Source organism: Peromyscus maniculatus, chromosome X, assembly GCF_049852395.1.
Source record: "Peromyscus maniculatus bairdii isolate BWxNUB_F1_BW_parent chromosome X, HU_Pman_BW_mat_3.1, whole genome shotgun sequence".
Lineage (NCBI taxonomy): Eukaryota > Metazoa > Chordata > Mammalia > Rodentia > Cricetidae > Peromyscus > Peromyscus maniculatus.
In genome coordinates, this window is record NC_134875.1 from 84,779,232 (window position 1) to 84,807,218 (window position 27,987).

Consider the following 27,987-nt stretch of genomic DNA (forward strand, 5'->3'; position numbering starts at 1 on the left):
AGAAATGGGAAATATGGAGCCTGAACTAGTCATCTCCTGTAACTAGGCAAGACTTCCAGTGGAGGAACTGGGACCCCCAACCCAGCTACATTTCCTCTGACCTACAATTTGCCCTGCCTACAAGATACGCTGGGGTAAAGGTGGCACAGACATTGTGGGAGTGGCCAACCAATGACTGGTCGAGCTTGAGACCCATACTATGAGAGAGAGAGTCCACCCCTGACACTGCCTGGAGGGCCAGGACCCAGAGGCTGGACAGCTCAGTTTTGTTCTCGAGAATTATGTTAGCTCTTTCTTCTTTGTTTCCGTTTTATGACAGGCTCTCATATAGTACAGGCTGGCCTCATGCTCTTCGTATTTGAGGATGACCTTGAACTACTTATCCTCCTGCCTCCCTTCCAAGTACCAAGCTGTTTTGATCTCTTGTTTTTCTGAATCCTATTACAATTAGCTTATTCTGTTTGGAAAAAACTATTTTTCTTTGCCTGAGACATCCTTCCTGTGTCTCATTGCAAGGGGTTTGCAGTAGAAAGTAATGCTGTTCTCTCTCTCTCTCTCTCTCTCTCTCTCTCTCTCTCTCTCTCTCTCTCTCTCTCTCTCTCTCATCTATCTATCTATATCTTAGAATTCTATGAAAAGCAATTATTGAAGTATTTTAGGATTAGAGAAAGCTGAATAAGAGAAGAGTACAAGGCACGTATCTTAAAGCTAGTCAGCACTTGATTATTTTTTAATATAATAATTCAATGAGATATAAAATGAATAATCCATTATTTCTTTAATATAATTGAAAAATATAAAAATGCATGACCTGTCAATGTTTAAAAGATCCCCAAATCAAGAGAAACTACATTAAAATGTGAAACAGAAAAGAGAATGATTGGCCTGGGGAGACGGTTCAGTGGCTAAAATGCTTGCTGCATGGAAATGAGGACCCTGAGTTTGTGTTCCCTTTACCAACACAAAGGCCTGGGTTGGGGGCATGCATTTGTACTCCTGACTTTGGGTGTTATAAGGTTGTTGACACACATGGGTCCCTAGAGACAGGCAGGTCTCTAGAGCTCATTGCCTGCTAGTCTAGTAAATTTGTGAACTCCAGGTTCAGTGAAAGACCCTGTCTCAAAATAATAAGATGGAAAGCAAGTGATGAAGATACTCAGCATCAGGCTCTGGCCACCATATGTATTCCTGTACATGAATGCATATACAACAGCACACATACACATGCATACAAATATGATAAAACAAGAAAAGTAAGGGTAACTTGAAAAAGTTATTTATCTAATTAAAATAAAAGGCCTCATATTAAACACAAAGGTTGGTAGACACAATAATTTTAATCAGCAATAATAAATTGGGCCTACCATCTATATAGTCTCATCTTAGCATTGTAAAGTAGGTATTAGTATGAAATTATCATTTCAGGGCTAGTCTGAAACTAGCAGTGGCTGAAAGTTCCTAGAGCTTTAGTAATTCCTTTTCTGTATGACCAGTATGTTGTAGACTTGCGTGTCTATTTTCTTTGTGTTGTTCTTGCTATAGTGTGTTTACTGGCAGTATGATGTGTTCATAAATGCCTTTAACCCTAGCTCCAAGGAGAGTTGCTGGGGCTTGCTGGCTTTCAACTAGTTGAAGAGATCTAGCCTCAAAAAGGAATGAATGAAGAGTGACAAAAGAGTGCATCTGATGTCCTTGTTCTGGCCTCTGTCCATGTGCACAGGTGGTCTCACCCTCATATACATGTGCACACACATACACATACATACTCATAAGTAAATAAATATATCCTTTTTAAAAGAACAAAGTATGGGGTTGAGAATATAGTTCAACTAGTGGAATGATTGCCTAGCATGTAGAAAGTTGTGGGTTTCATCTTAGCATCACATAAGCCAGAAATGGCCCTGTACAACTATCATCTCAACAGTAGAGAAGTGGAGGCAGGAAGATTAAAACTTCAAGATCATCCTTGGCTATGCGATGAACTTGAGACCCTGTGTAAAGTATATATATGAATTATGGCCTAAAGAGATTCAACAGGCATTCTAACCAACCAAATAATCCTTTCTTTGTGTCATCATGCTTCTTAATCAGATTGAATATAATAAGTTTTTCCTTTCTTTTTATTGTGATTTGTACTCTTAAGTATTTATTTGATGTTTTTAGTATTTGAAATAATTCATTATCTTTTAAAAAATAATGAATGTTTAAAGTTAGCATACAAAATAATAGGTTTTGTTATAAAATTTCATATATGCCATTGAGGGATGTTTTATTTATTTTTTAAATCAGCATGCAAAGGAATAGGTTTTTTATTACCTTGTTTTGGATACAGGTTCTCTCTGTAGCTCCGGCTATCCTGGAACTCATTATGTAGACCAGGCTGGCCTCAAACTCACAGAGATCCACCTGCCTCTGCCTTCTGAGGTGCTGGGATTAAAGGCGTGCACCACAACCGCCTGGCTTAGATTTTTCATTACTTTTAATGTTAGCTTTTCCTTTTGGCCAATTTCATTCCATAGCTAACTTCATGTGGGGTGACTTGGTTTAATATTAGGAAAGATTGGTATTTAATATCTATATCTTTATAACCCTTATCTGTTAAAAATTATTTGATTTGTTCTTTTATATTAGAACATATTGGTATTAGACTAGATTTCAGTTTGGAGAAGTAAATGGATTATCATGTAACACAAGAAATCATAATAACTATACAGCATCATTTTGAATTCCTTCTTAAAAATATCATCCTTTCTCCATGTACCAAATGTTTTAGTGACAAGAGGTCAAATCTCTGAGAAATCAGGATTTTACAGATTTTGTGGGCATAACCACATGTTATTACTTATTTTATAATCAGAAAGGGAAGTGAGACTTAAATAGGAGTAATTTTCTAATATTGTCAATATACTTTCCAATGACAAAATAAGAGTGTTACTTAATATTTTTAAAATTCTGATTATATTATTGGGTACCATGGTGACTTATTTAATCAGGAAACATAGGCTCTTAAGGTATAGTGTCTTAGTTTCTATGTTTCATCTATTATTTTCCACATTTGAAAATTTCCATAGATCATTAACCCTAACCTCTGCACTAAGAAATGTTGGCCATTGTCCCATAACTACCTTAGTTTTTATCTGTGTTAAAATTATCAATAGTCCTTGTTTAATTAAAGTGTGGGCTATATTTCAACTTTGAGTTTGGGAATAGTTCTGCACAGCTTGTATTTCTGATCTTCCTGCCTTCCCTCTCAAGTTCTGGGATTACAGGCATGCACCACTACATCCAGTTTATGGAGCACAGGGGTCCAAACCCAGGGCCTTGTACATGATAGATGAGCTACATTCCTCAGCCCAACCCAGCCTAACCTTGTACACTCTTTAACATAGTTGTTTTTTTCTCTTTCTTCCCTTCCTCGTATTTTTTCCAGTGCTGTGAATCTCAAAGCCAAGGTCCAGTGCATGGAAACATATTTCTTTAAACAGATATTTTTATGAATCTTATTTCACATCACATTAACAATGTTTCTTGAAGACAGGAATTTCTGTCCATTTTTGTTCAGTGATGTGTAGTTAATTTCTAGAATAATGCCTACTATGCTTAGTAAATCATTGTTACTGAATATATAAATGAATGAGTCAATGAAGCAATGTTGGTAATTTTTGGTCATTGCATTGAAAATGCTACAGATGCCTTCAAAAATTTTTATTTTATACCTTTGTTGTTTAGTATTTTGTTTTTTTCCCTCTAAGAAGTAGCCTTTAGTATAAATAGATTTGTAGGAATGGTGAGGGCAGAAACAGAAAATACTGAAAAAGATTGAGTAAAGGCTTAGTATACCTAATTGTTCATCAGAATTTTGTTTTATGTTTTCCTCTGAACCAGTTCAGTTATAGGCCTCTGTGCAGTAAGTTGGTGAGAACAGCATTATAGCTACACAATTGGGATGGCCTTGTGTGAACCTATGGGATCTGGAGCATGTAATGAGTTGAACTGTTTTTGCTGCAGTGTTAAGAATACATTTAAATACCAATGGACTCTTTTCAAACACATATTAGCAAGATTAACAAGATTATTTTAGATTCAGATATACAGTAGATCTGATGTGCTCAGTCATGCATATTGAATTTCTACTTTTTGAATGTAGTGTCATTCAAAGGGAAACTTTTTAAAAGAAAGCCAAGGCTTTACACATTACTCATGAATAACTTGCCTCAGACCTTACATTCTTAATTGGGGCTCTGCTTCTGTAGTTTTGCTCTGGTAAAACTTATGAAGAATTCCTTTTTTTATGAGTAGAATTCTAGCTGGTGATTTCTTTAAATACTCAGGGGGTATTTAGATAAGTTACTAGAATTATAAAATAGCTTTACATGTCATTTCCCAATATTTTGAGAGTTGAAAATTCTATAAAACATGCTATTGATATATCCCTACTGATGTATTGATTGAATTGATGAATTGATTAAATATTTATAATAGTATTTTCCTATGGCTTAATTCATATACTTGCTACTGCTTTTGTCTCAATGGTAATTTATGTAAAGGAAATTTAAAGGGGCCATTAAAATCTTTCCAAAGAAGCCTTATAGCTGGATAGTTCTTTGTATATTTTTCAAAATTTAGAATTTTTGAGAATTTTATTTTGTCTTTGAGTTATTTCCTACTCTAACACTTTTACTGGATCTAACAACCCCAAGCAATATTACCATTTATCATTTTGCTAGGCAAGTAATCATATTTCTTTTTAAAAATATTTTTATTAATTCTTTGAGAATTTCATACAGTATATTTTGATCATATTTATCCCCCCAACTCCTCCCAGACCTACTTCTACCTCCCTATTCACCCAACTTTATAAACTTTATAAAATTTATTTTTATGTGAGCTAGGTACAATGAATAGTACATACCTTTAATCCCAGCATGTGGGAGTCAGAGGCAGGTGGATATCTCTGAGTTTGAGGCTAGCTTGGTCTACATAACTGAGTTCCAGGACAGCCAGGGCTACACAGAGAAACCATGTGTTGAAAAATATCCCATCAAGTCCAATTTGTGTTGCCCAAATACTGTTGGGTATGGGGCCCTGGAGCCTGGTGGACCCACCAGGGGTCACATCCTTAGAGAAAGCAGGCTGCATCACAGCAGCTATGGTTACCAATAGCTCCTTACGAGTGTTAGGACTTCATGCTCACCCCCATCCTGCACTCCATTCTGGGGATTCTGTCTGTCTTGAACTTCTGCAGGTCTTGTGTATTTTGTTATAATTGCCGTGAGTTCACCAGATGTGTGAGCACAGCTATTGTGACTGCCCTGTTGTATTCATTCACTACCTCTGTTTTTTCTCCCGACATTCTCTTTCATAATAGTCCCTAAGCCTCTTGGGAAGAGGTGCAATATAGATATCCCATTTGGAGCTGAGTACTCCAAAGTCTGTCTCTTATTCTCCCCAAGTTGACCTATTGTGGGTCTCTGTTAATCACCATTACTGCAAGAATAAACTTCTCTGATGAAGGCTGAGAAATGCACTAATCTATGGGTATACAGTAAGTCATTAGGAGTCAGTTTAATACCGTGTCCATTTAGCAATGTAGTAGTAGCAGTTATCCCCCTAAGACACTGATAACAGTGCCAGGTATGAGTTTAATATTGTGGAGTTAGCCTTAAATCCGATGAAAAAGTGGTTGGTTATGTCCATAACATCTAGGCCACTAGTTAACCAGTTGGCATATTTTCAGGCCAGTTGTTACTGTAGTTTTCAGGGGTCACAGCCAGGTAAGATTGATGATGACTGGAGAGATGGCTCAGAGGTTGAGAGCACTGGCTGTTCTTCCAGAGGTCCTGAGTTCAATTCCCAGCAACCACATGGTGTCTCACAACCATTTACAATGAGATCTGGTGCCCCCTTCTGGCCTGCAGGCTGAACACTCACTGTATACATAATAAATAAATAAATCTTAAAAAAAAAATAAAGATTGATGACATTTTCCCCCAATAGTATTCATAGCCTTCCAATATTATGAAAGCTAGCCAGTAGGGTTTAATCTTCCAGGTCAGTGTCAGCTTATTGCTCCATGTCTTTGATTCAAGTATGTGATATCTTTAGCAATAGGCTAGGGCCTTACCATCAAGTTCTGGAGGGTAACCAAGAATAATGGCAATAGGCTGTAATGTTTGGTGGTCTATGGTATCCCATTGGCCAACAGTTCCAAAAGAAGGGCTTTTTAATTTGTAGCCTATGGTGTCTAATAGGGGCATTGTCTCACCAATAAAGGGTAACTTCACTTAAACTTTTAAATTTATGTATATGTATGTTTATATTTTTAGGAAGTTTCTATAGTAATAGGTTTCCATATGACTTTTTCAGAAGGCCATTAGAATTAGTTATTCCTCCTCATATTCCCTCCTCTATTCTGTCCTTCCTTCTCCTACCTCACTTAACCCTTCCTATTCACTTATTCCCCTTGCCCCTTTATGTAACTGCTCTCTCTCTCTCTCTCTCTCTCTCTCTCTCTCTCTCTCTCTCTCTCTCTCTCTCTCTCTCTCTCTCTCTCTCTCTCTCTCTCTTCCTTTCAAAGCCCTCCCCAACTCTATGGCCTGTTACTAGTTCCCTGACGTCTATAGTATTCTAAATGAAACACCTATCTAAATATTCAAAGCTGGCATCCACGTGTGATAGAAAACATAATGTTTGTCTTCCTTGGTCTGGGTTACCTCATCCAGGATGATTGTTTCCAGCTCCAGCCATTTAATTGCATATTATATAGTTTTACTTTTCTTAACAACTGAGTCACATTCCATTGTGTAAATGTATCACATTTTTGTTACCCATATTACATTTTCATTTTCCTCTCACCAGTTCATAGATATCAAGGCTGTTTCCATTTCCTAGCTATTACAAATAGAAAGCAATGCACATGCATGAGCAGATATCTCTATAGTAGGACATAGACTCCTTTAGGTTTATGTCCAAGAGTAGTATAGCTGGACGATATGGTAGATCTATTTCTAGCATTTTGAGCAACCACCTCACTGATTTCTATAGTAGCTGCAACCAGTTTGCACACCCACCATCCGTGTAATCATTATTTCCCTTTCCTCACATCCACACCAGCATTTATAGTCTTTTTTTTTTTTTATCTTAGCCATTCTGACTGGGGTAAGATGAAATCTCAAAGTAGTTTTGATTTGCATTTCTCTGATGATTAAGGATATTGAACATTCAAAAAATGTGTTTCTAAGGCATTTACCATTCATCTTTTGAGAATTTTCTTTTAGTTCTTTGACCCAATTTTTAATCGGGTTATTTATTTTCTTGATGTTTAGTTTTTCTTTTAGTTCTTTATATATTCTAGACACTAACTCTCTGTCGGATGTGTAGTTGGTTAGGATTTCTTGCCATTCTCTAGGCTTCCTCTTAATTCAAATGATGTCTCTGTATACAGAGAGATTTTAGTTTTGTGAGGTTCCCTTTGTCAATTGTTAGTCTCAATACTTGTGCTATCAGGGTCCTGTTGAGAAAGTCATTTTTGTGTGTGTATAAATTGAAACATTTCCTATTTTCTCTTCTGTCCGGTTAGGGTATCAGATCTTATATTGATGTATTTGATCCACTTTAGAGTTGAGTTTTATTCAGACTGAGAGCTAAGGATCCAGTTTCATTCTTTTACACATAACTATTTAGTTTGACCAGCACCATTTGTTTAAGGTTTTGTCCTTTCTGGAGTGTGTATCTTTGGCCTCTTTGTCAAAAATCAGGTGGCTGTGTATGCATGTCCTTAATTCTAGTCCATTGCTCAGTGTGGCTGTTTTATGTCAATACCACACTGTTTCTTTAATTACTGTTGTTCTGTAGTATAACTTAAACCATGGAAACCAGTTATTTGATTGCTCAGGATTGTTCTGGCTATCCTGGTTATTTTTGTGTTTCTGTATGAGATTTAGGATTACTTTAAAAATTGCTATGAAGAATTGTGTTGAACTTTTGATGGGATTAAGCTGAATCTGTAAATTGCTTTTGGGATGGTTATTAGCACAATATTAATTCTACCAATGAGCATGGGAAATCTTACTATTTTCTGGTATCTGATTTCTTATTGGCCGTTACAAAGGGACTTTCAAGTTCTATTAGTAATTGGTTGTAATATTTTCCATATATAACTAAAGTCCCAACTTGAATACGTTCTATCTCTCTTTTATATAAATTGAGAATTTTTGATAATGATGGTTATTTATGTGGCCTTGGCTGGCCTGGAACTTATATGGAGACCAGGTAGGCCTCAAACTCATAGAGATCTGTCTGCATTTACCTCCTGAATGCTGAGGTGAAAGGTATGTGCTACCACTCCTGGCTTGTTTTTAAGACTCTGAAAACATACACACATAATTTATAAAATTATAAATATATATTTATAAATATATATTAACTTGAAGAAAATAATGAATCTATTTATTTGTTTATCTATTTACCTATTTATGTTTTATATTACAGACAGAATATCTTCATGTACTCTGTTACAACCTTGGAGTAGAAACAGGCAAGCAGAATAAATGGAAAGAGAGTTCATTCTGGCTTAGGTAATGTAAAAAAAATGAAAATTCAGGGATATTATGATAGAGGCAAGTTAATATTTACTGTGTAGTACTTCTTTCATTTAAAATTTTCTGACTTCAAAAGCCAACATGCCAAATTTATTTGCTTCTTTAACATGTGTTATTCAGAATTCTCTAGAAGAATGGAACTGATAGAAAGTATATATGTTATAAAGGGAATTTATTATAATGACTTATAACCAATAATGTCTCTGCACATTGGAGAGCAAAGGACCTGGTTGCTGTTCATTCCCTGAAGCTAGGTGCCTCAGCAGTTTAATCTGGTGTCAAAGGCATTGAAGATTCCTGAGCGAGTCACTAGCCTCCAGTTCACAGTGGACCCTGAAGAAGGTGGATTGTGATGTCAGCAAAGAATTGCTGCAGCAGCTGAGTTAGATGCACTTACTAGCAAGAAGCAGAGGCAGGGAGGCCAGCAGCAGTGCTTTTTACCCAGGGCCTCATCACTATCTGTGCTTTAGCCAGAATGTGCAACCCACTCTCAGGACGACTATTCTTCCTTCAATTGTTCCTTCCTGGAAATGCTTGCCCAGATAGAGGCAGATCTAGTCAGGTTAAAAACCAAAAATAGCCATCACAAGTCTACCCCTTGCCAACTTAATACCCAACCATCTATTTTTATGTAATGTTTGATTTCCGAATGAAGACAATAGCATGGTAATAATTCTACCTAATATGATATAATCATCTCACATCCAACTGAAGATACACTATTCTACTCCCAGAATAGATGAAAAATCCCCTTAAGGGATGACTAGTTTCTTAATATCCTATAACTTAAACATGGCAATATAGATTTAATAACACTTAACTACTGATATTATTGATGTTATATTGAATGATGTGGTGGTTTGAATGAGAATAGCCCCCACCTTAGTTAATGTTCTATTTCTGTGAAGAGACACTATGACCAAGGCAGCTTATGAAAGAAAACATTTAATTGGGGGCCTGCTAACAGTTTCAAAGGCTTAGTCTATGATCATCATGGTGGGGAGCATGGCAGCAGGCAGGCACAGTGTGGGAACAGTAGTTGAAGACTTACATCCTGATCTGCAGGCAGGAGACAGATTGAGGTGGAGATTGAGGCAGAGATGAAAACCGAGACCAAGATGGGGTGAAGGTGTGAGAGAGAGAGAGAGAGAGAGAGAGAGAGAGAGAGAGAGAGACAGAGAGAGACAGAGAGACAGACAGAGACAGAGACAGACAGAGACACAGACAAGAGACAGACAGAGACAGAGACAGACATGGGCCATTAAAACCTCAAAGCCAACCCCTAGTGACATACCTCCTCCAAGGCCACACTTATTAATCCTTCCTAAATAGTTCACCAACTGGGAACCAAACATTCAAATATATTAGCTTATGGGGGTGATTCTGATTCAAACCACCACAGCCCCCATAGAGTCATATATTTTAATACTTGGTCTCTAGTTTGTATAACTGTTTGGGAAGGATTAGGAGGTGTGCCACTGGGGTTGGGCTTTGAGGTTTCAAAAGACTCTTGAGATTCCAGATACTCTCTCTCTAACTTGTGTTTGTGGATCAACATGTGAGTTCTTAGCTCTTCCTTTTCTCTGCTATCTTAGACTCTAAACTTATAAAATCATAAGCCAAATTAAGTACTTGCATTTATAAGTTTTCTTGGTCATAGTGTTTCATCATACCAGTGGAAAAGTAACTAGGACAAATGGTAAAGATTCCAAGTGGTCATCCCTGAAAATGTACATAGAAGTAACATTATATGAACTCAACAGATCATATTTAGGAATATATGTGTATATACAAATATGTATGCATATATACAATAAAAATGCAAAAGAGGCCATGAATTTGAAGGAGATTGAGGAAGGGTGTATGGGGTATTTGGAAGGAGGAAAGGGAAGGGAGAAATTATGTAATTAAATTACAATATCAAAATGAACAATAAAAGTATTATTACATAAGAAATGCCTTCTTGACTTTAAAAGAGAGAAGAGACAACTCACAAATGTCTGCTTAATACATATACATATATATACATGTACATATATATATGTGTATGTACAAACATTTTTTTAACAAAAGAGGATGAAACACTCATGGAAAATACAACCCACATTTTGGTAGTTAGTCATGTGGCCTTATCTGGTATTTATAACTACCTTCTACTATCCATTCTCTTTCCCCTCTCTCTTCAGTAAGTATCTCAGTAGGTCTTGGTTCATTGCCTGGAATGGTGACCCACATCTCCATTCCTGAAGATATATATACCATATATCATTTTGCCTCAGTTGAGTTGTGTCTTAGGGTCTCTATTGCTGTGAAGAGACACCATGACCATGGCAAATCTTATAAAGGAAAACATTTAATTAAGGTGGCAGCTTACAGTTTCAGAGGTTTAGTCTCTTATCATCATGGCAGGGAGCATGGTAGCTGGGAGTATGATGGTGTGCAGGCAGACATGGTGCTGGCTACATCTCGATTAGAAGGCAACATTGGGTGAGGCTTGAGCATATATGACACCTCAAAGCCTGCTTCCACAGTGGCACACTTCCTCCAACAAAGCCAAACGTACTCCAACAAGGCCACACCTCCTAATAGTGTCACTCCCTTTGGGGGGCATTTTCTTTCAAACCACCACAGATGGTTAAAGATTTCTGTTGCCCTTAATCACAGGACATGATCACAGAACACCAAGAGATGCTTTGAGGATTTCCAGAACTTCAGACATAACCTCCCTTACCTCTTTTGTGGTGGTCTAGATCAATCGCCCCTGCTAAAACTGTCAATCTTTTCTTAGCCAGTTGACTCAAGGGCATGAGGAGCCCAAAGACCTGGGGGAATTCTAGTTCCTAGTTCAGTAGAACGGTAGTTGGGCCTCTTTGGCAGAACCACTCCCCACTTTGCAACAAAGATTTTAGCCCAGAAAAGCATGAGGTTGCAAGAATAGGAGTGTCAAATTTTACTAGTGGTCACTAGCGGGATAGTGAAAGGTACCATTTCCACTTCCACCCATTGATTTCTAGGCCTAGGAATCCTGGACATGGAGGAATAGTACTGTATGTTGGAGCTTGCTTCCCTGGCCCACTGAGGCCGCAGACTGGTGGGAATTCTGTTGCTGCAGGCACTGACCGGTTCTATTGCTGCTGCTAAAGGTAGCTTTAACTAAATCTCTATTCTCTGTTTATAAATAAGACTTGAGATTCAAAGACTGGGGTGAAAACCTGCTAGCTCAGAGAGGTTGAGTAGTACCTAGCTAACCTTCTCTCCTTGCTGTCATCTCCCAAAAAGTAAGTCCTTCCTCTCCACCAAAACAAAAAAAAGTGTCACCATTCATAATCCCTCCCTACTACTTCCTGTGTATCCCTCTATCCCTTCCAAATGCTCTCTGCTTTCTCTCAACAAGTTGCTAACTCAGCCTACTGACCCAAGGTTAATTTTATTTAATTAATGCAAATGCAAACTCGGGGTTCACAGTGTGATCAAGTATTCCTCAACAGTTCTCTAGAGGAACAGAATCAACAGAATACTATATATTATAAAGGGGATTTATTAGGTTAGCTTAAAAGATAGGAGTTGTGTAGTCAAACAGTAGTAGTCTGCACACTAGAGAGACAGAGATCCCAGGAGCTGCTGAGTTCAAGAAGTTGAATGCCTTCACAGCCCCAATCTGTTGTTGAAAGCCTGAAAGCTCCCTCATGTTGCTGGGATTGAGTGCATGCTGGATGGCTGAAGAAGCTGGAGTCTGATGTGAGGGCCGTGTCTGAGCAGCAGCCAGATCAGGAAGTAGAGATGGAAGGTGCACACATGGATTCTTCCTTGGACCTCTTTATATCTGGGCCACCCACTGCAGGTTCCACCCATTTTGAATGTAGGTCTATCCTGTTAATTCTCTCCAGAAACACCCTCATAGGCAGGCTTGGGTGTGTCTCCTAGGTGATTTCCCTTTCAGATCATTTGATTACTTCTCTGTTTTTTTCTTTTCCCTCCCTCCCTCCCTCCCTCCCTCCCTCCCTCCCTCCCTCCCTCCCTCCCTCCCTCCCTCCCTCTCCCTTTCTCTTTGTTTAGTTTATGTCTGGAAGACCTGTCCATTGGTGAGAGTTGGTGGGGTATTGAAGTCTCCCTTATAATGTGTGGGGATTGATGTGTGATTTAAGCTTTAGTAGTGTTTCCTTTACAAACCTGGGCACCCTTGTGTTTGGAGCATAGATGTTAAAAATTGAAAGATCATATTGGTGGATTTTTCCTTTGATGAGTATGGAATATCCTTCCCTATCTCTTCTGATTAATTTTGGTTTGAAGTCTATTTTGTTAGATTTTAGAATGGCTACAGCAGCTTATTTATTAAGTCCATTTGCTTGGAAACACTTTTTCCAACCCTTTACTCCAAGGTAAATGTGTATTTTGATGTTAGGTGTGTTTCTTGTATGCAGCAGAAGGATGGGAGCCTATTTTCAAATCCATTCTGTTAGTATGTGTCTTTTTATTGGGGAGTTGAGTACATCAATATTGAGAGATATAAATTACTAATGATTGTTAATTCCTGTTATTTTGTTGTTGTTGTTGTTGTGTGTGTTCGCATGCACATGCTTCCCTTCTTTTGGTTTTGCTGGTGTGTGATTATTTATTGCCTATATTTTTGTGGATGTAGTTAACCTCTTTGGGTTGGAGTTTTCCTTCTAGTACCTTCTGTAGGGCTGGATTTGTGGATATATACTGTTTAAATTCGACTTTATCATGGGTTATCTTGTTTTCTCCATCTATGGTGATTGAATTTTTTGCTGGGTATAGTAGTCTGGGCTGGCATCTGTGGTCTCAGAGTCTGGAAGACATCTGTCCAGGCCCTTCTGGCTTTTAGAGTCTCCATTGAGAAGTCAGGTATAATTCTAATAGGTCTGCCTTTCTATGTTACCTGGCCTTTTTCCCTTGCAGCTTTTACTATTCTTTCTTTGTTCTGTATGTTTAGTGTTTTGATTATTATGTGGCAAGGGGACTTTCTATCTGGTCCGATCTATTTGATGTTCTGTAAACTTCTTGTACCTTTATAGACATGACCTTCTTTAGGTTAGGAAAATTTCCTTCTATGATTTTGTTGAAAATATTTTCTAGGCCCTTGAGCTGGGAATCTTCTCCTTCTATTCCTATTATTCTTATGTTTGGTCTTTTCATAGTGTCCCAGATTTCCTGGACATTTTGTGTAAGGAAGTTTTTAGATTTAATATTTTCTTTGATCAATGTATCTATCAATTTCTTCTATTGTATCTTCAACACCTGAGATTTTCTCTTCCATCTTTTGTATTCTGTTGGTGATGCTTGCATCTGACGTTCCTGTTCACTTACCTAGATTTTCTATTTCTAGAATCCCCTCAGTCTGTGTTTTCTTTATTGCTTCTATTTCCATTTTCAGGTCTTGGACAGTGTCTTAGGGTTTCTACTGCTGTGAAGAGACACCATGACCACGGCAACTCTTATAAAGGAAAACAGTTAATTGGGGCTGGCTTACAGTTTCAGAGGTTTAGTCCATTATCATCATGGTGGGAAGCGGGGCAATGTGCAGGCAGACATGGTGCTGGAGAAGGTGCTGGGAGTTCTATGTCTGGATCTGCAGGCAGCAGCAGGAGATTGTCTCCCATACTGGATATAGCTTGAGCCTATAAGACTTTAAAGCCTGCCTCCACAGTGACACACTTCCTCCAACAAGGCCACACCTCCTAATAGTGCCACTCCCTATGGTCCAAGCATTCAAACACATGAGTCTATGGGGGCCATACCTGTTCAATCCACTATAATTTTATTTGTTTCCTTCAGCTGTTTGTTAGTTTTTTCTTGGCTTTCTTTAATGGATTTATTCATTTCCTCCATTTTTTTGTTTGTCTTTTCCTCACTTTCTTTAAGGGATTCGTTTATTTGCTCTTCAAGGACTTCCATCATCTTCATGACAGTTTTACAGTCATTTTCTGTGCTTCAGCTATGTTGGAATATTCAGGGCTTGCTGTAGTAGTATAACTAGGCTCTGGTGGTAACATATTGTGCTGACTGTTGTTGATTGTGTCCTTACACTAGTGTCTAGGCATTTGGATTTGGGTTGATTATATGTATAGGTGCCAATTTCTGAGTTTGTTTTTGGTGTATGGGTGTTTTTGTTCCTTGGTTTCTGTTGAGTGGCCTGTAGTCCCCACCCGAGTTGGGGGCTGGGTTTCTGATGGCTGCGGTGACCTCTGGTTGAGCAGGGGGTTGGAGTTCTGGTGACTGGAGTGGCCTCTGGTCCAGCCGGGGGTCCTTGGCTGGAGTTGGTGGCCGAGATATGGTGATAGGGAGGGGTTGGGTGATTTGGAGTAGTTGGACAGGCACTGAGTGGGGACAGTGCACAGGTGAGTGGACTACCTGGAGTTCTAGCGTCTGGCATGGCCTCTGGTCAAGCAGGGGGGCTCCACAGGAGCTGGAGGGTAGGATACTATGACAAGGAGGGTAGGGATATTTGGAGATAGGGTGGATGGGCACTGAGAGAGTGGGGGTGGTTTGTGGGGGCAGCCTACCTGGAGGCATAGACTGGGCAGGCACTGAGGGAGTGATGGTAGTCCAAGGGAAGGAAGCTTATCTGGGATTCTGGCTGCCTGCATGACCTCTGGTGGAACAGGGAGCTTCCACTAGAATTGTGGGCTGTCTTTCTTTTTCTTTCTTTCTTTCTTTCTTTCTTTCTTTCTTTCTTTCTTTCTTTCTTTCTTTCTTTCTTTCTTTCTTTCTTTCTTTCTTTCTTTCCTTCTTTCCTTCTTTCCTTCTTTCCTTCTTTCCTTCTTTCCTTCTTTCCTTCTTTCCTTCTTTCCTTCTTTCTTTCCTTCTTTCCTTCTTTCCTTCTTTCCTTCTTTCCTTCTTTCTTTCCTTCTTTCCTTCTTTCCTTCTTTCCTTCTTTCCTTCTTTCCTTCTTTCCTTCTTTCCTTCTTTCCTTCTTTCCTTCTTTCCTTCTTTCCTTCTTTCCTTCTTTCCTTCTTTCCTTCTTTCCTTCTTTCCTTCTTTCCTTCTTTCCTTCTTTCCTTCTTTCCTTCTTTCCTTCTTTCCTTCTTTCTTTCTTTCTTTCTTTCTTTCTTTCTTTCTTTCTTTCTTTCTTTCTTTCTTTCTTTCTTTCTTTCTTTCTTTCTTTCTTTCTTTCTTTCTTTCCTTCCTTCCTTCCTTCCTTCCTTCCTTCCTTCCTTCCTTCCTTCCTTCCTTCCTTCCTTCCTTCCTTCCTTCCTTCCTTCCTTCCTTTTGAAGCTCAGTGAATTTCCTTAAAGCATCTGTTTTAAATTATTCATCCTAGAGTCTGTACATACTAGTTATTATCTAGTCAGATTTTAGTGTATTGTTTTAACACTTAGGTAGGATCTTGGTTTCCTGGAGACATTTGATATTTGTGTAGCATCATCTGAGCTTTGAAATTATGTAAACTGACTTTGTGTGCATGTTTTCCAGAAATTCTAAGCAGTCTCTTTATTGCCTATGAGTTTATGGTAACTTTTACTCTTTCAGCACTAGATATGCTATGTACAAATTTCCTGATGTTGGTGTGTTATCACTAACAGTATTGGAGTGCAATCAAAGTCCAAGTTTGTCCCAAATCTGTAATTGGTATGTTATTATTCGGCATAAATCATATAACTCCACAAGGTTAGTTCAACAAATCCCCCAACCTCTTCCTCTTGCTCAGAGTAGATTAGATGCCTTGTTCATAGTCATAGGGATTTGGTTTGGGCAACACAGGATTTTACCTTTCTCTGTCAAGAGATCAGGATCAGCATCAGCCTTCTATGTCATGCATGTGACTAATACCACAATAATGTCATGTATGACACCCACAGCCTGCCAAAACAAATATAGCATCAAGAAAGCTGCCTACTTCAATGTTGGACATCTGCCCAAGACCACTGCAACAAATCACAAGCAATGCTGGCCTGAATAGCAGCTTGATAGATGAGTGGTGCTACGTGTTTATTGTTGACAGTAGGGCTTTTCCAGAAAGTCTGTCCATGGGTACTTGCCTGACTTCTTTAGATCTTCTGAAGATGAGTTTGGTGCATTAACAATCACTGAAATCGTGTCTGAGTAAGACAGTTTCTGGAAGACCAGACTCAGCTGTCATCTTGCTCTGCCCACTTTTCAAAACAATCATTTTTATTCAAATGATAATTTATCAAAATCAGTTCATATTTTACATATACATGATATTGTGAAATTTTCACAGTGACCCAGCTAGTTAGCAAATCTATCTACTCATATTGTTATCTCCCCTTTCCTGGTGAGAACATTGAAGGTTGTCTCTCAACAAATTTCACATATAAAATGTAATTTATTAACACTTAGTCACCAAGCTGTAAATGAAATCTGAAGAACCTAGTCATCCTGCATAACTGAAACATCATACCCTCTGAACAATATCTCCCCATATCTCTCACATCCCCTGATAACTCTATCATTCAGTTATTTGTTTCTCTAAGTTTTACTCTTTTCAAATCTACATCTGTGTGAGAACTTGCAGTATTCATCTCTCAGTGTTTGGCTTATTTTACTTAATATAATGGCCTCCACGTTCATCAGTGTTATGGCAAATGAGAGAATTTCCTTCTTTTTATACATCCTATCATATATATTGTTTGATATTTTCTTGTTTTAAATTTTTTTCTTTCATTTTTCTTTATTAAGAAATTTTCTACTCACTCCACATACTATCCACAGATCTCCTCTCCTTCCTTCTCCCACCCTTCAGCCCTCTTTCCCAAGCCACCCCACATCCCCACATCCCCCAAATCAAGGTCTCCCATGGGGAGTCAGCAGAGCCCAGAACACTGAGCCTAGGCAGGGTTTGACATTTTCTTTATCCATTCACTTGTCAATAGAGTTGAGTTGTTTCCATGTCTTGGTTATTGTGAACATAGGAGTTCTCTATTTTTTTCAATACTAATTTCATTTTCTTTGTATTCATGTGTATCAAGTTTATTGACCTGCAATAATCTCCTTCTCTTTTTTCTTCTTTTCCTCTTCCTCTTTCCCTTCTCTTTTACCTCCTCTTCTTAAATTTTTATTTCCTTGTCTGGTTTTGGTATCAGGGTAATACTAGCCTTATAAAAAGAGTTTAGCTGTATTTCATCTTTTTTTAGTTTTTGAAAGAGTTTGAGCAGTATTTTATTCCTTTAAAAGTTTTTGTCAAGGTTGAGCAGTGAAGCCACAATATTCTGAGTTTTTCATTGATGGAGCACTTTTTTTTAAATCACTGATCCAGTCTCCTTACTGTGTTTACATTTCCTTTTTATTACAATTCAGTGCAGGTGGATTTGAATATGTTGAAGAGCTAACCATTTCTTATAGACTGTGCAACTTGTTGGCATGTAATTGTTCAGAATGGTCTCATGATGCATTTTATTTTTGTGGTAACAGTTGTAATGTCCATTCTTTCATTTCTTATTTTATGATTTGGATGTTCTCTTATTTTTTTGAAGTTTAGGTAAAAGTATATTGATTTGTATATTTTTGACAAACCAACTCTTTATTGGTCTTTTAAATTATTTTTGTAGCCTCAGTTTCATTTACTTCTACCCTCATCTTCTTTATTTCCTTCCTTCTGCCAACTTTGATTTAGGAACTTTTTCTAGGGGAGAATTTTTTGTTGGTTTTGAAAAGATCTCTATGTAGCCCAGACTGACCTTTCATAGAACTCACTATGTAGTTTAGAATGGTCTCAAATGTGAGGTCTTCCTTCTTCAGCCTGTCAAGTACCAGGGTTGCAGGTATATACCACCATGCCTGGCAAATGATTACTTTCTTCTTTTGAAATAGGTCTTATTTATTATGTAGCCAAAGCCTGCCTTGAACTAGTAATATTTCTGTCTCAGCCTTCCTCCTGAGTTATGAGATTATATATGTGCTTTGGAACTGCTTTCTTTAGCCTGTACATTTTGGCATGTTTGATTTCCATTTTTCTTTGTCTCATAATGTTTTTTGTATGTGTATGTACATGTGGTCTGCATGTGTAGGTGTGCATATGTGGAGTCTACCTAAGATTGACATTTGGTATTTTCCTTGATTGTTCTCCACCTTATTTATTGAAGCAAGATTTCTCAATTGAGCTGAGTGCTTGCAGATAGGACTAGACTAGTCTAGCTTTCCAGCTTGTTCTGATGATCCAGTCTCTGCTTTTTAAAGCACCTAAATTATATGTGCGCTCTCAAATCTGCCTGGCACTTATGTGGGTTTCAGGGATCCAAACTCCAGTCTTCTTGCTTGTGTGGCAAGCACTTTATCCACTAAACAATCTTCCCCAGCCCCATCTCAAAACCTTTGAAATTTCTCTTTCATTTTCTTCATTGACTATTCAGGAGCATGGTTAATTTCCATCTCTTTGCAATTTTTCTGAAATTCCTCTTGATAGTAATTTCTAGTTTCATATCATCGTGAACAGAAAGGATACTTGATGTGATTTCAACTTTAAATTTAGTAAGGCTTATTTTGTGCCTTAACATATGTATACTAGGGAATATTCCATGAGAACTTAAGAATATGAATTCCTTTGTTTTAGGGTGGGTGGAATGTTTTGTATTGTTTGGATCCACTTGATACAAAATGCTTATCAAGTCTAAAGTTTCCCTATTAATTTTCTGTCTGGGAGATCTACTGATTGGGAAAGTAGGATATTGATGTTTGCCATTATTATATTGCAATCTTTTTAACCCCTTTGAACCTTTAGTATTTATTTTATATGTTTAGGTACCCCATTTATGGTGCATATATATTTACAGTTTTTATGTCTTCCCAATCAATTGACACTTCAGCATTATATAATAACTTTCTTTGTTTTCTATGATACTTTAAAATGTGCTTTTGATTTTATTTTGCTTTATTTATTTTTTATTTGTGTATCTTCATGTGTGTGTATTTGTGGGTACATGTACAGGCATATGGAGGCCAGAGGTTGATGTCAGATGTCTCTACTCCTCCAGTGTTATGATTACAGATTTGTACTGCTATGCCTGGCTTCATATGTGGGTTCTGGGGATCCAAACTCAGGTCTTTATTGTGATGTGGTAAGCATTTTATCAGCTGTGTCATCTCTTCAGTCCTTAATTAGTTTTTAAAATTAGCATACAAGGTAATGGGTTTCATTGTTGAACTTTCATATGTTCTTTGTTCTTGTTGATCTTCTTCGCCATACTCCTTCCTCATCCCCTGTCCTCTTCCTGTTGGTCCCCTTCATCCCTTCAATAGCTCCCTGTCTACTTTCATGGCACATGCAGTATATTTTTTCTCACAAGATCTTTTCCTTCATCTCATAGTCTCCTTTCTATCTTCATTATACACATATATCATATGTTAACATACTTACATATATATATTAAAGCATAGGATTCACATATGAAAGAAATCATGCAGCATTTTTCTTTCTATGTTTGGATTGTTTTACTTGATATAAGAATTTCTAGTTCTGCCATTCCCTCCCAGTCCACTCATGTAGATCTCATCCACTTCTCCTTCACAGGATCATCCATGTGTCCCTCCTAGGGTCCTTCCTGTTAGCCAGCCTCTCTGGAGTTGTGGGTTGCAGTCTGGCCATCCCTTCCCTCACATTTAGTATCCACTTATGAGTGAGTACATACTATGTTTATCTTTCTGAGTCTGGGTTACCTCACTCAAGATGATATTTTCTAGTTCCATCCATTTGCCTGCAAACTTCATGATATCATTGATTTTTTACTGCTGAGTAGTACTCCATTGTGTATATGTTCCACATTTTCTTTATCCATTCTTTAGTTGAGGGGCATCTAGGTTGTTTCCTGGTTCTTGCTATTACAAATAATGCTGATATAAACACACATTCTGAAACACAAATTATTTTAGTTACAATTTCTGAGGTCATCTTTTTATGGCAGAGTCAAATATATTAAGCTTTGCGCTTTTATCTGCATCCCTAATGCTATGGCACATTGCAACTTCTGTGATAAAGTTGACTCAGCTTTTACTAGAGCAGGCAGTTACCTTGCTGTAACATGGCTGCCTGATACCCATGGGATGCCTGCCTGTATCTGAAGAGAATCAGTGGAGGATGAGTGGATGAGTTGGGAGGTGGGAATAAAGGAGGTTGGGGGCCTGGAAAGAGGGGAGGGAGGAAAGCTTTGGTTGGGATATAAAAAGAAAAAAAATAAAAAAGAACAGATAGTTTTAAAAAAAGAATTTCTAGTTCTCTTTTCCTGCAAATGTCATGATTTCATTTTTCTTGATGTATGAATAAAATTCCATTGTATATAGGTACCCCATTTTCTTTATCTGTCCATCTGTTGATTGACATCTAGGCTTGTTCCATTTTTTAAATTCACAATTATTGTGTGTGTGTTCCACATGCCACCATGTGCATGTGGAGGTCAGAGGACAACCCAGAGTAAGTTCAGGGATTGGATTTAGGTCAGCAAGATTGGTGACAGGAACTCACTGAACCTTCTTGCTGGCCCCCATTTTTTAAAGTCTTGTGAATAGTATAGCAATAAACATGAATGTCCATGATTTTGAGTACTTTCTCAGGAGCAGGATAACTGGGTCATGTGCTATTTCTATTTAATTAGTTTGAGAAACCTCCATACTAACTTCTATTCCTGCTGTACTAATTTACAGTCCCATTGAACAGTGAATAAGGGTTCCTCTTTCCCAACATCCTTTCTAGTGTTTGTTGTCATTTGTTTTATCGTGTTAGTTACTCTGACTGAGATGAGATGGAATCCTTGATGACTAAGGGGTGTTGAATACTTCTAAAAACATTTATTGGCCAGTTGTATTTCTTCTTTTGTGGACTGTCTGTGTGTTATTAGGTCATTTATTGATTGAAAGATTTGTTTTTTGGTGTTTAATTTTTCAGCCTTTAAAAATATGTTCTAGAAATTTAATCTCTTGTCTGAAGTATAGCTGACAAAAGCTTTATACTATTCTGTGCTGTGGGATGTCTTTCTGTAGGCTGCGAATATGTGTTGCTCTCATTGGTTAATAAATAATTGGCCTATGGCAAGGCAGGATGGAGCCAGGTGGGAAGTCCAAGAGGGATAGAGAGAGAGAAAAAGGTAGATTCAGGGGGAGATGATTCAAGCTGCCACAAGGAGAAGCAAGATGTGAGAAACAGGTAATGCCACGAAGCCACATGGCAAAATATAAATTAATAGGAATTGGTTGAGTTAAGTTGTAAGAGCTAGCTAGCAAGAAGCCTGAGCCATAGGCCAAACAATTTGTAATTACTATAAGCCTCTGTGTGATTACTTGAGCTCGAGTGGCTGAAAGGCACAGGAAAACTTCTGCCTGCAATTCTGGACTTGGTCTTTTCTAGTTAGGCACCAGTTCAGTGAGATATGCAAATGTTGTCTTCAGCAATAGGCCCATACCATCCATCAGAGTAACCAATAGCCTTGGAAATGGCCTGAGTTGTTTATGGGCTTCCATGGAATTCCTTTGGCCAGTGACTCAAGTAGATATAACCTATTCCTGGCACTAGAAGTTTCACTTGTCGGCATAAGATGTCTAATTGGGGGCATTGTCTTGGTGACTCCATTTAGATTTCATATATATATGTATATATATACACATATATACACATATATGTATATATATAATATTTTATAATATATAATTTTATAACACATATGTAGCCTAAAGGTTTCTCCTGTCCCACCTGGCACCAAGGTCCCACAGCCACTTATAAAATATCATTCAGAGGTTTAATATTAATTATCAATTGTATGGCCTATGGTAGGATTCTCGCTAGCTAGCTGTTATAACTTAACCCATTTCTGTTGATCTATAAGTTGCCACATGGTTGTGGCTTACCGGTATTTTCACATCTTGTTTCTCCTGGTGGTGGCTCGTAGCTTCTCTTTCCTCTCTGCCTTTCTTCTTCTTGTCTCTTTGCCTGGATTTCCTGCCTGTCTCTAAGCTGCCTTGGCTTAGGCCAAACAGCATTATTTATCAACCAATCAGAGCAACATATATTCACAGCATACAGAAAGACATCCCATAGCACACATACATTTTTATAATGTATATAATTTTATGATATATATATAATTTTATAGTATATGTAATTTTAGGAAACTTCTACAGTAGTAGGTTTCAAATGATCTCTCAAATGATCCTTAGTATTAGTTGTCTCTCCCTGTATTCCCTCCCTTACCCTTCTCTTCCATCTTCCTCCCCATTTAGTTCTCCCACTGACTCTTCATAATTTTATATTCTATTTTCCTTGCCTTGGGAGATCTTCCTCTCTCTACTAGTCTCTTACTTGTTACCTAACCTCTGTGGTTATGTGGATTGTCATATGTATATCAAAAGCTTAAAAGCTAACATCCGTGTGATAATTTGAATGAAAATGGCCCCCATAGGCTCATAGGGAGTGGCACTATTAGGATATATGGCCTTGTTGGAGGAAGTGTGTCACCAGGGGGGTAGGTTTTGAGGTTTCAGAAGATAAACCTATGCCCAGAGGCTTATTCTTCCTTCCTGCTGCCTGAGATCCAAATGTAGAACTCAGCTCCTTCTCCAACACCCTGTGTTGCCATGCTCCATGCCATGATGATAATGGACTAAACCTCTGATCTGTAAGCCAGCCCCCCCCAATTAAATTCTTTCCTTATAAGAGTTGCTGTGATCATAGTGTCTCTTCACAGCAATAGAAACCCTAACTCAGACAGAAGTTGGTAGTAGGGACTGGAATACTACTGTGATAGGCCAGACTATGCTTTTATTTGGAGGAATATGGAACACTTTGGAACTTTGAACTAGAAAAGTGATTGGACACTTTATGAGCCTTAATGGGCCATACTGATAGGAACATGGAAGACAGTGGTCATGAGGGTGATTTGAACTGTGGGAGGCTGGTTCAAAGAGGTTTCAGAGAAGAATATTAATATGTGGCATAGAGATTATTCTTGTGATATTTTGATGAAGAATGTGGCTGCTTTCTGTCCTTATCCAAAAAAATCTGTCTGAGACTAAATTAAAGAATTTTGGACTAATGGTGCTGGCAGAGATTTCCAGATAGCCTAGTATTGACTGTGTCACATGGTTATTAGTGGTCTCTCTTATGCAGATCTGTAATGAAATGTAACAAGCTAAGCAAGGAAAAATACAAAATGTACAGTTGGAGGAGAAAAGGAGCATCAGGAAGTATAAAGAGATTAAAGAAAATTCTGATGCTAAGTAAAATAAAGGGTGTTGTGACCTCAGAGCTGCTGTGGTCATGGTGTCTCTTCACAGTAATAGAGATCCTAACTAAGACAACTAAGGATGTTGAACACTTGTTTCTCAGCCATTTGTGTTTCATCTTTGAGAACTCTCTGCTTAGTTTTTTTTATCCAATTTTAAAATTGGATTATTTATTTTTTTGATATCCAGTCTTTTTAATGATATAGTTTAAACACTAGGCCTCTATTGGATGTATGATTGGTAAAGACCCTTACCCATTCTGTAGCCTGCCACATTGCCCAAATGATAGTGTCCTTTGCCATATAGAAACTTTTCACTTTCATGAGGCCCTTTTGGTTTAGTGGCTGTGTTATCAGTATTCTGTTTAGAAAGTCTTTTCCTATGCCAACGAGTTCAAGTCTATTCCCCAATTTCTTTTCTCTCAGATAGATTGAGGGTATCTGGTTTTATGTTGAAGTTTTCAATCCATTTGGAATTGAGTTTTGTGTAGAATGATAAATAAGGATCTATTTGCATTTGTCTACATGCAACCATCCAGTTTGAACAGCATCATTTGTAGAAGATGCTGTTTTTTTTTCCTCCTGCATGTATTTTGGCTTCTTTGTAAAAAGTCAGGTGTCCATAGATGTGTGAACTTATATCTGGATCTTCAATTCCATTGATCAAAGAGTCTGTTTTTATGCCTTATAAACAAAAGTTTTTATGCCTTATAAACAAAGTGCTGTTTTTATTACTTATATGTTTTCAAATAATTTATTGAGAATTTTTGCATCTGCATTCATAAGGGATATTGGTCTGTAATTTTCTTTCTTTGTTGGGTCTTTATGTAGATTGGTTACCAGGGTAATTGTGGCCACATAACATTAATTGGGCAGTGTTCCCTTTGTTTTTATTTTGTGGAATAATTTGACAAATACTGGCATTACTTCTTTGAAGGTCTCATAGAGTTATGCTCTGAATCCACCTGGCCCTGGGCATTTTGGGGGGAGGTTGGGAAACTTTTAATTACTTTTTATATTTTACAAGGCTTTAAGAGTCTATTTAAGTTACCTATCTGATCTTGATTTAACTTGGATAGCTCATATATATCAAGAAATTCATCCATTTCTTTTAGGTTTTCCAATTTAGTGGAATACAGGTTTTTAAGGCATGTCCTTATGATTCTCCTTAGTGTCTGTTATAATGTTCCCCTTTTTGTCTCTAATCTTATTAATTTGGATCTTTTCTCTCCATTTTTTTTAGCTAATTTGGCTAAGAGTTTGTCAATTTTATTGATTTTTCTCAAAGAAACAACTCTTTATGTCATTGGTTCTTTATTTTCTTTCTTCTTTTTGTTTCTATTTCATTGATTTCAGCCGTGAGATTGATGATTTGCCATCTACTCTTTGGTTGTTATTTTTCTTTTTGTTCTGGAGCTTTCAGATGTGCCACTAAGTTGCTAGTAGGAAATCTCTACATTTTTTTGTGTAGGCACTCAGTGCTTTGACCTTGCCTCTTAGAACTGCCATCATTGTATCCCATAGGCTTGGGTATGTTGTGTTTTCATTTTAATTTAACTATAAACTGCTTTTAATTTCCTACTTGATTTCTTTCTTTGCCTATTTTTCATTTAGAAGTGAATTGTTTGAAGCAGTATTTTAAAAACTCCCCACAAATTAAAGCCTAAGGCCAGATAGATTCACTGTTTAATTCTACCAAACGCTTAAGGAAGAGGTAGCATTGAATTTAATACATGGTTCAGGCAGCCTTAAACAAATTGTAGTCCTCCATTCTCAATCTCCTGAATGCTGAAACAACAGATATGAGTCACCACATCTTGCTTGCAATCAAATTCTTAAAAGCTAAAGAAAAAGATTTAAAGTTGAATATAAGAGAATAAACCTTGTAACATAAAAGAACTCTCATAAGATGATCCACCAGATTTCTCAGAAGAAATCTTACTGGCCAGAAAAAGGAGAATGACTTATTCAAAGTCCTGAAAGAAGAAATAAACTTCCAGAAAGAATATCATTATAAAAACTGTGCTTTAGAAATGACGGAGAGATATCTACAGGCAAACTCAAAGTTGTAGGCATTTATCACCAGTAGACTTGTATCACAAGAAATGACAAAAGTTTCTCAAGTTGGAGTAAGAAGTTGCTAATTGTGTTGGCTAGTTTTATATAAACTTGGCGGATACTAGTTATTTGAGAGGAGGGAACCTCAATTGAGAAAATGTCTTCATGAGATTCAGCTATATATAAGGTGTTTTCTTAATTAGTGATTGATGGGAGAGGGTCCAGCCCATTGTGGATGATGCCATCCCTGGACTGGTGGTCCTGGATGCTGTAAGAAAGCAGGCTGAGCAATCCATCAGGAGCAAGTCAGTAAGCAGCACTTGTACATGGCTTCCGTATCATGATGTTCCGGCCTCTAGGTTCTTGTCCTGTTTGAGTTCCTGCCCTGACTTCCTTTGATGATGTACAGTGATATGGAAATGCAAGCCAAATAAACCCTTTCCTCCCCAACTTGCTTTTGGTCATGGTGTTTCATCACAGTAATAGTAACCCAAACTAAGACACTAATTAAAAGAGGAAAAAATATAAAAGGATGAAACTCATCATAAAGTATGAGTATCGTCAAATTCACAATTCTACAATACAACTAACTGTGGTATATAAATCTTAATTGAAGTATAAAATATGAAAGTTATTAAAACACAATAATCAATCCCAGCACTTGGGAGGCAAAGCCAGGCAGATCTCTGTGAGTTCGAGGCCAGCCTGGGCTACCAAGTGAGCTCCAGGAAAGGCGCAAAGCTACACAGAGAAACCCTGTCTCAAAAAACCAAAAAAAAAAAAAAACCAATAATCACATTAATTTGTTGGTAAATACTATGGTGGTGAGCTCTAGGTTATCCTGGCCTACAGTGAGTCCCTGTCTCATAAAACCATCCATCACCACTGTTGGAGCCTGCCGACATGTTGACTGGGTATCTGGGTGGAGGCATGTGGATTATAGAGACAATGAAGAAGATAGAACAGAGTTGAGAGGTCTGCCAGTCAATGCTGGACAGTCTCGAGTTTATTTCACAGCCAGCTTATACACAGTTTTGAAGGACAGAGGTAGAACAATGCACAGCGCAGGCATTCAACCATTATCTATCCTGCCTTGCATCAAGGAGCAGGCAGTTTCATTTTCTATTTTGATGCACCTCTGGCTGGCATCAGCAGCCTGCATCTAGCTAAATAGAATGTTCCTTCCTGTGGACTAATCAGAACTTTCTCACAGCCCTTCAAGGAGACACTGTGGGCTAGTCAGTATCTTCTCACAGTCCTGGAGCAAGCAAGCTTGAACTCTATTGACTCAGAATAGACTTCAGATTCAAACTGGGAAACTGAGTCAGTTGTGGGCTCCCACAAACTACCAACAAAAAAGATTTTGATTGTAGTCTGTTTTGATGAAGCGTTTTTATATTTAATTTATTTGACATTCTTTGTATTTCATGTGTATTCATATTCTCTTCTCTCCATAGATTACAGAAATTTTCTCTTATTATTCCCTTAAACAACATGATAACTGAAAATAGGATGGATGATTTCTACTTCTGTGTTCATTTCTATGTTTTAGGATTTCCATAATGTCTAGTTTTTGTCTTATGGTATCTAATAGATTCCCTTTTCTTCTTCTTTTTTTCCAGTCTTCTTTTTGTTCCTTTGGTAATTTTTTTGAAAGATTTTTTTATTAAGAAAATTTTTATTCATTTTACATACCAACCACAGATTCCCTTCTCTTCCCTCCTCCTGCACTCCCAGGCCTTCTTCCGCCCAACTCACCTCCCCCCCCAGTCCCTCCTCCAAAAAGGTAAGGCCTCCCATGGGGAGTCAGCAGAGCCTGGTACATTCAGTTGAGGCAGGTCTAAGCCCCTACTCCTGCCTCAAGGCTATGCAAGGTGTCCCACCAAAGGTACTGGGCTCCAAAAAGCCTACTCATGCACCAGGGATGAATCCTGATCCTACTGCCAGGGGCCCCCTTAAGCAGATCAAGCTAAACATCTGTCTTGCTTATGCAGAGGGCCTAGTCCAGGCCTGTGGAGGCTCCACAGGTGTTGGTCTAAAGTTCATGAGTTCCTACTAGTTTGTTTTGGTTGTCTCTGTAAGTTTCCCCATCATGATCCTGATGCCCCTTGCTCACAGAATCCCTCTTCTCTCTTTTTGACTGG

At 38.0% G+C, this 27,987-nt stretch overlaps 1 protein-coding gene across 2 annotated transcripts in view; it reads left to right on the plus strand.

The window, feature by feature from the left end:
* The window catches only part of Tex11 (testis expressed 11), a 289,769-nt gene that overhangs the window by 49,613 nt on the left and 212,169 nt on the right, over positions 1-27,987 (plus strand). For both annotated transcript variants that reach the window (XM_076561730.1, XM_076561732.1), the window contains exon 8: positions 8,491-8,576. In XM_076561730.1, the coding sequence (XP_076417845.1) occupies positions 8,491-8,576 (86 nt within the window). The remainder of the gene's footprint in view (positions 1-8,490; positions 8,577-27,987) is intronic.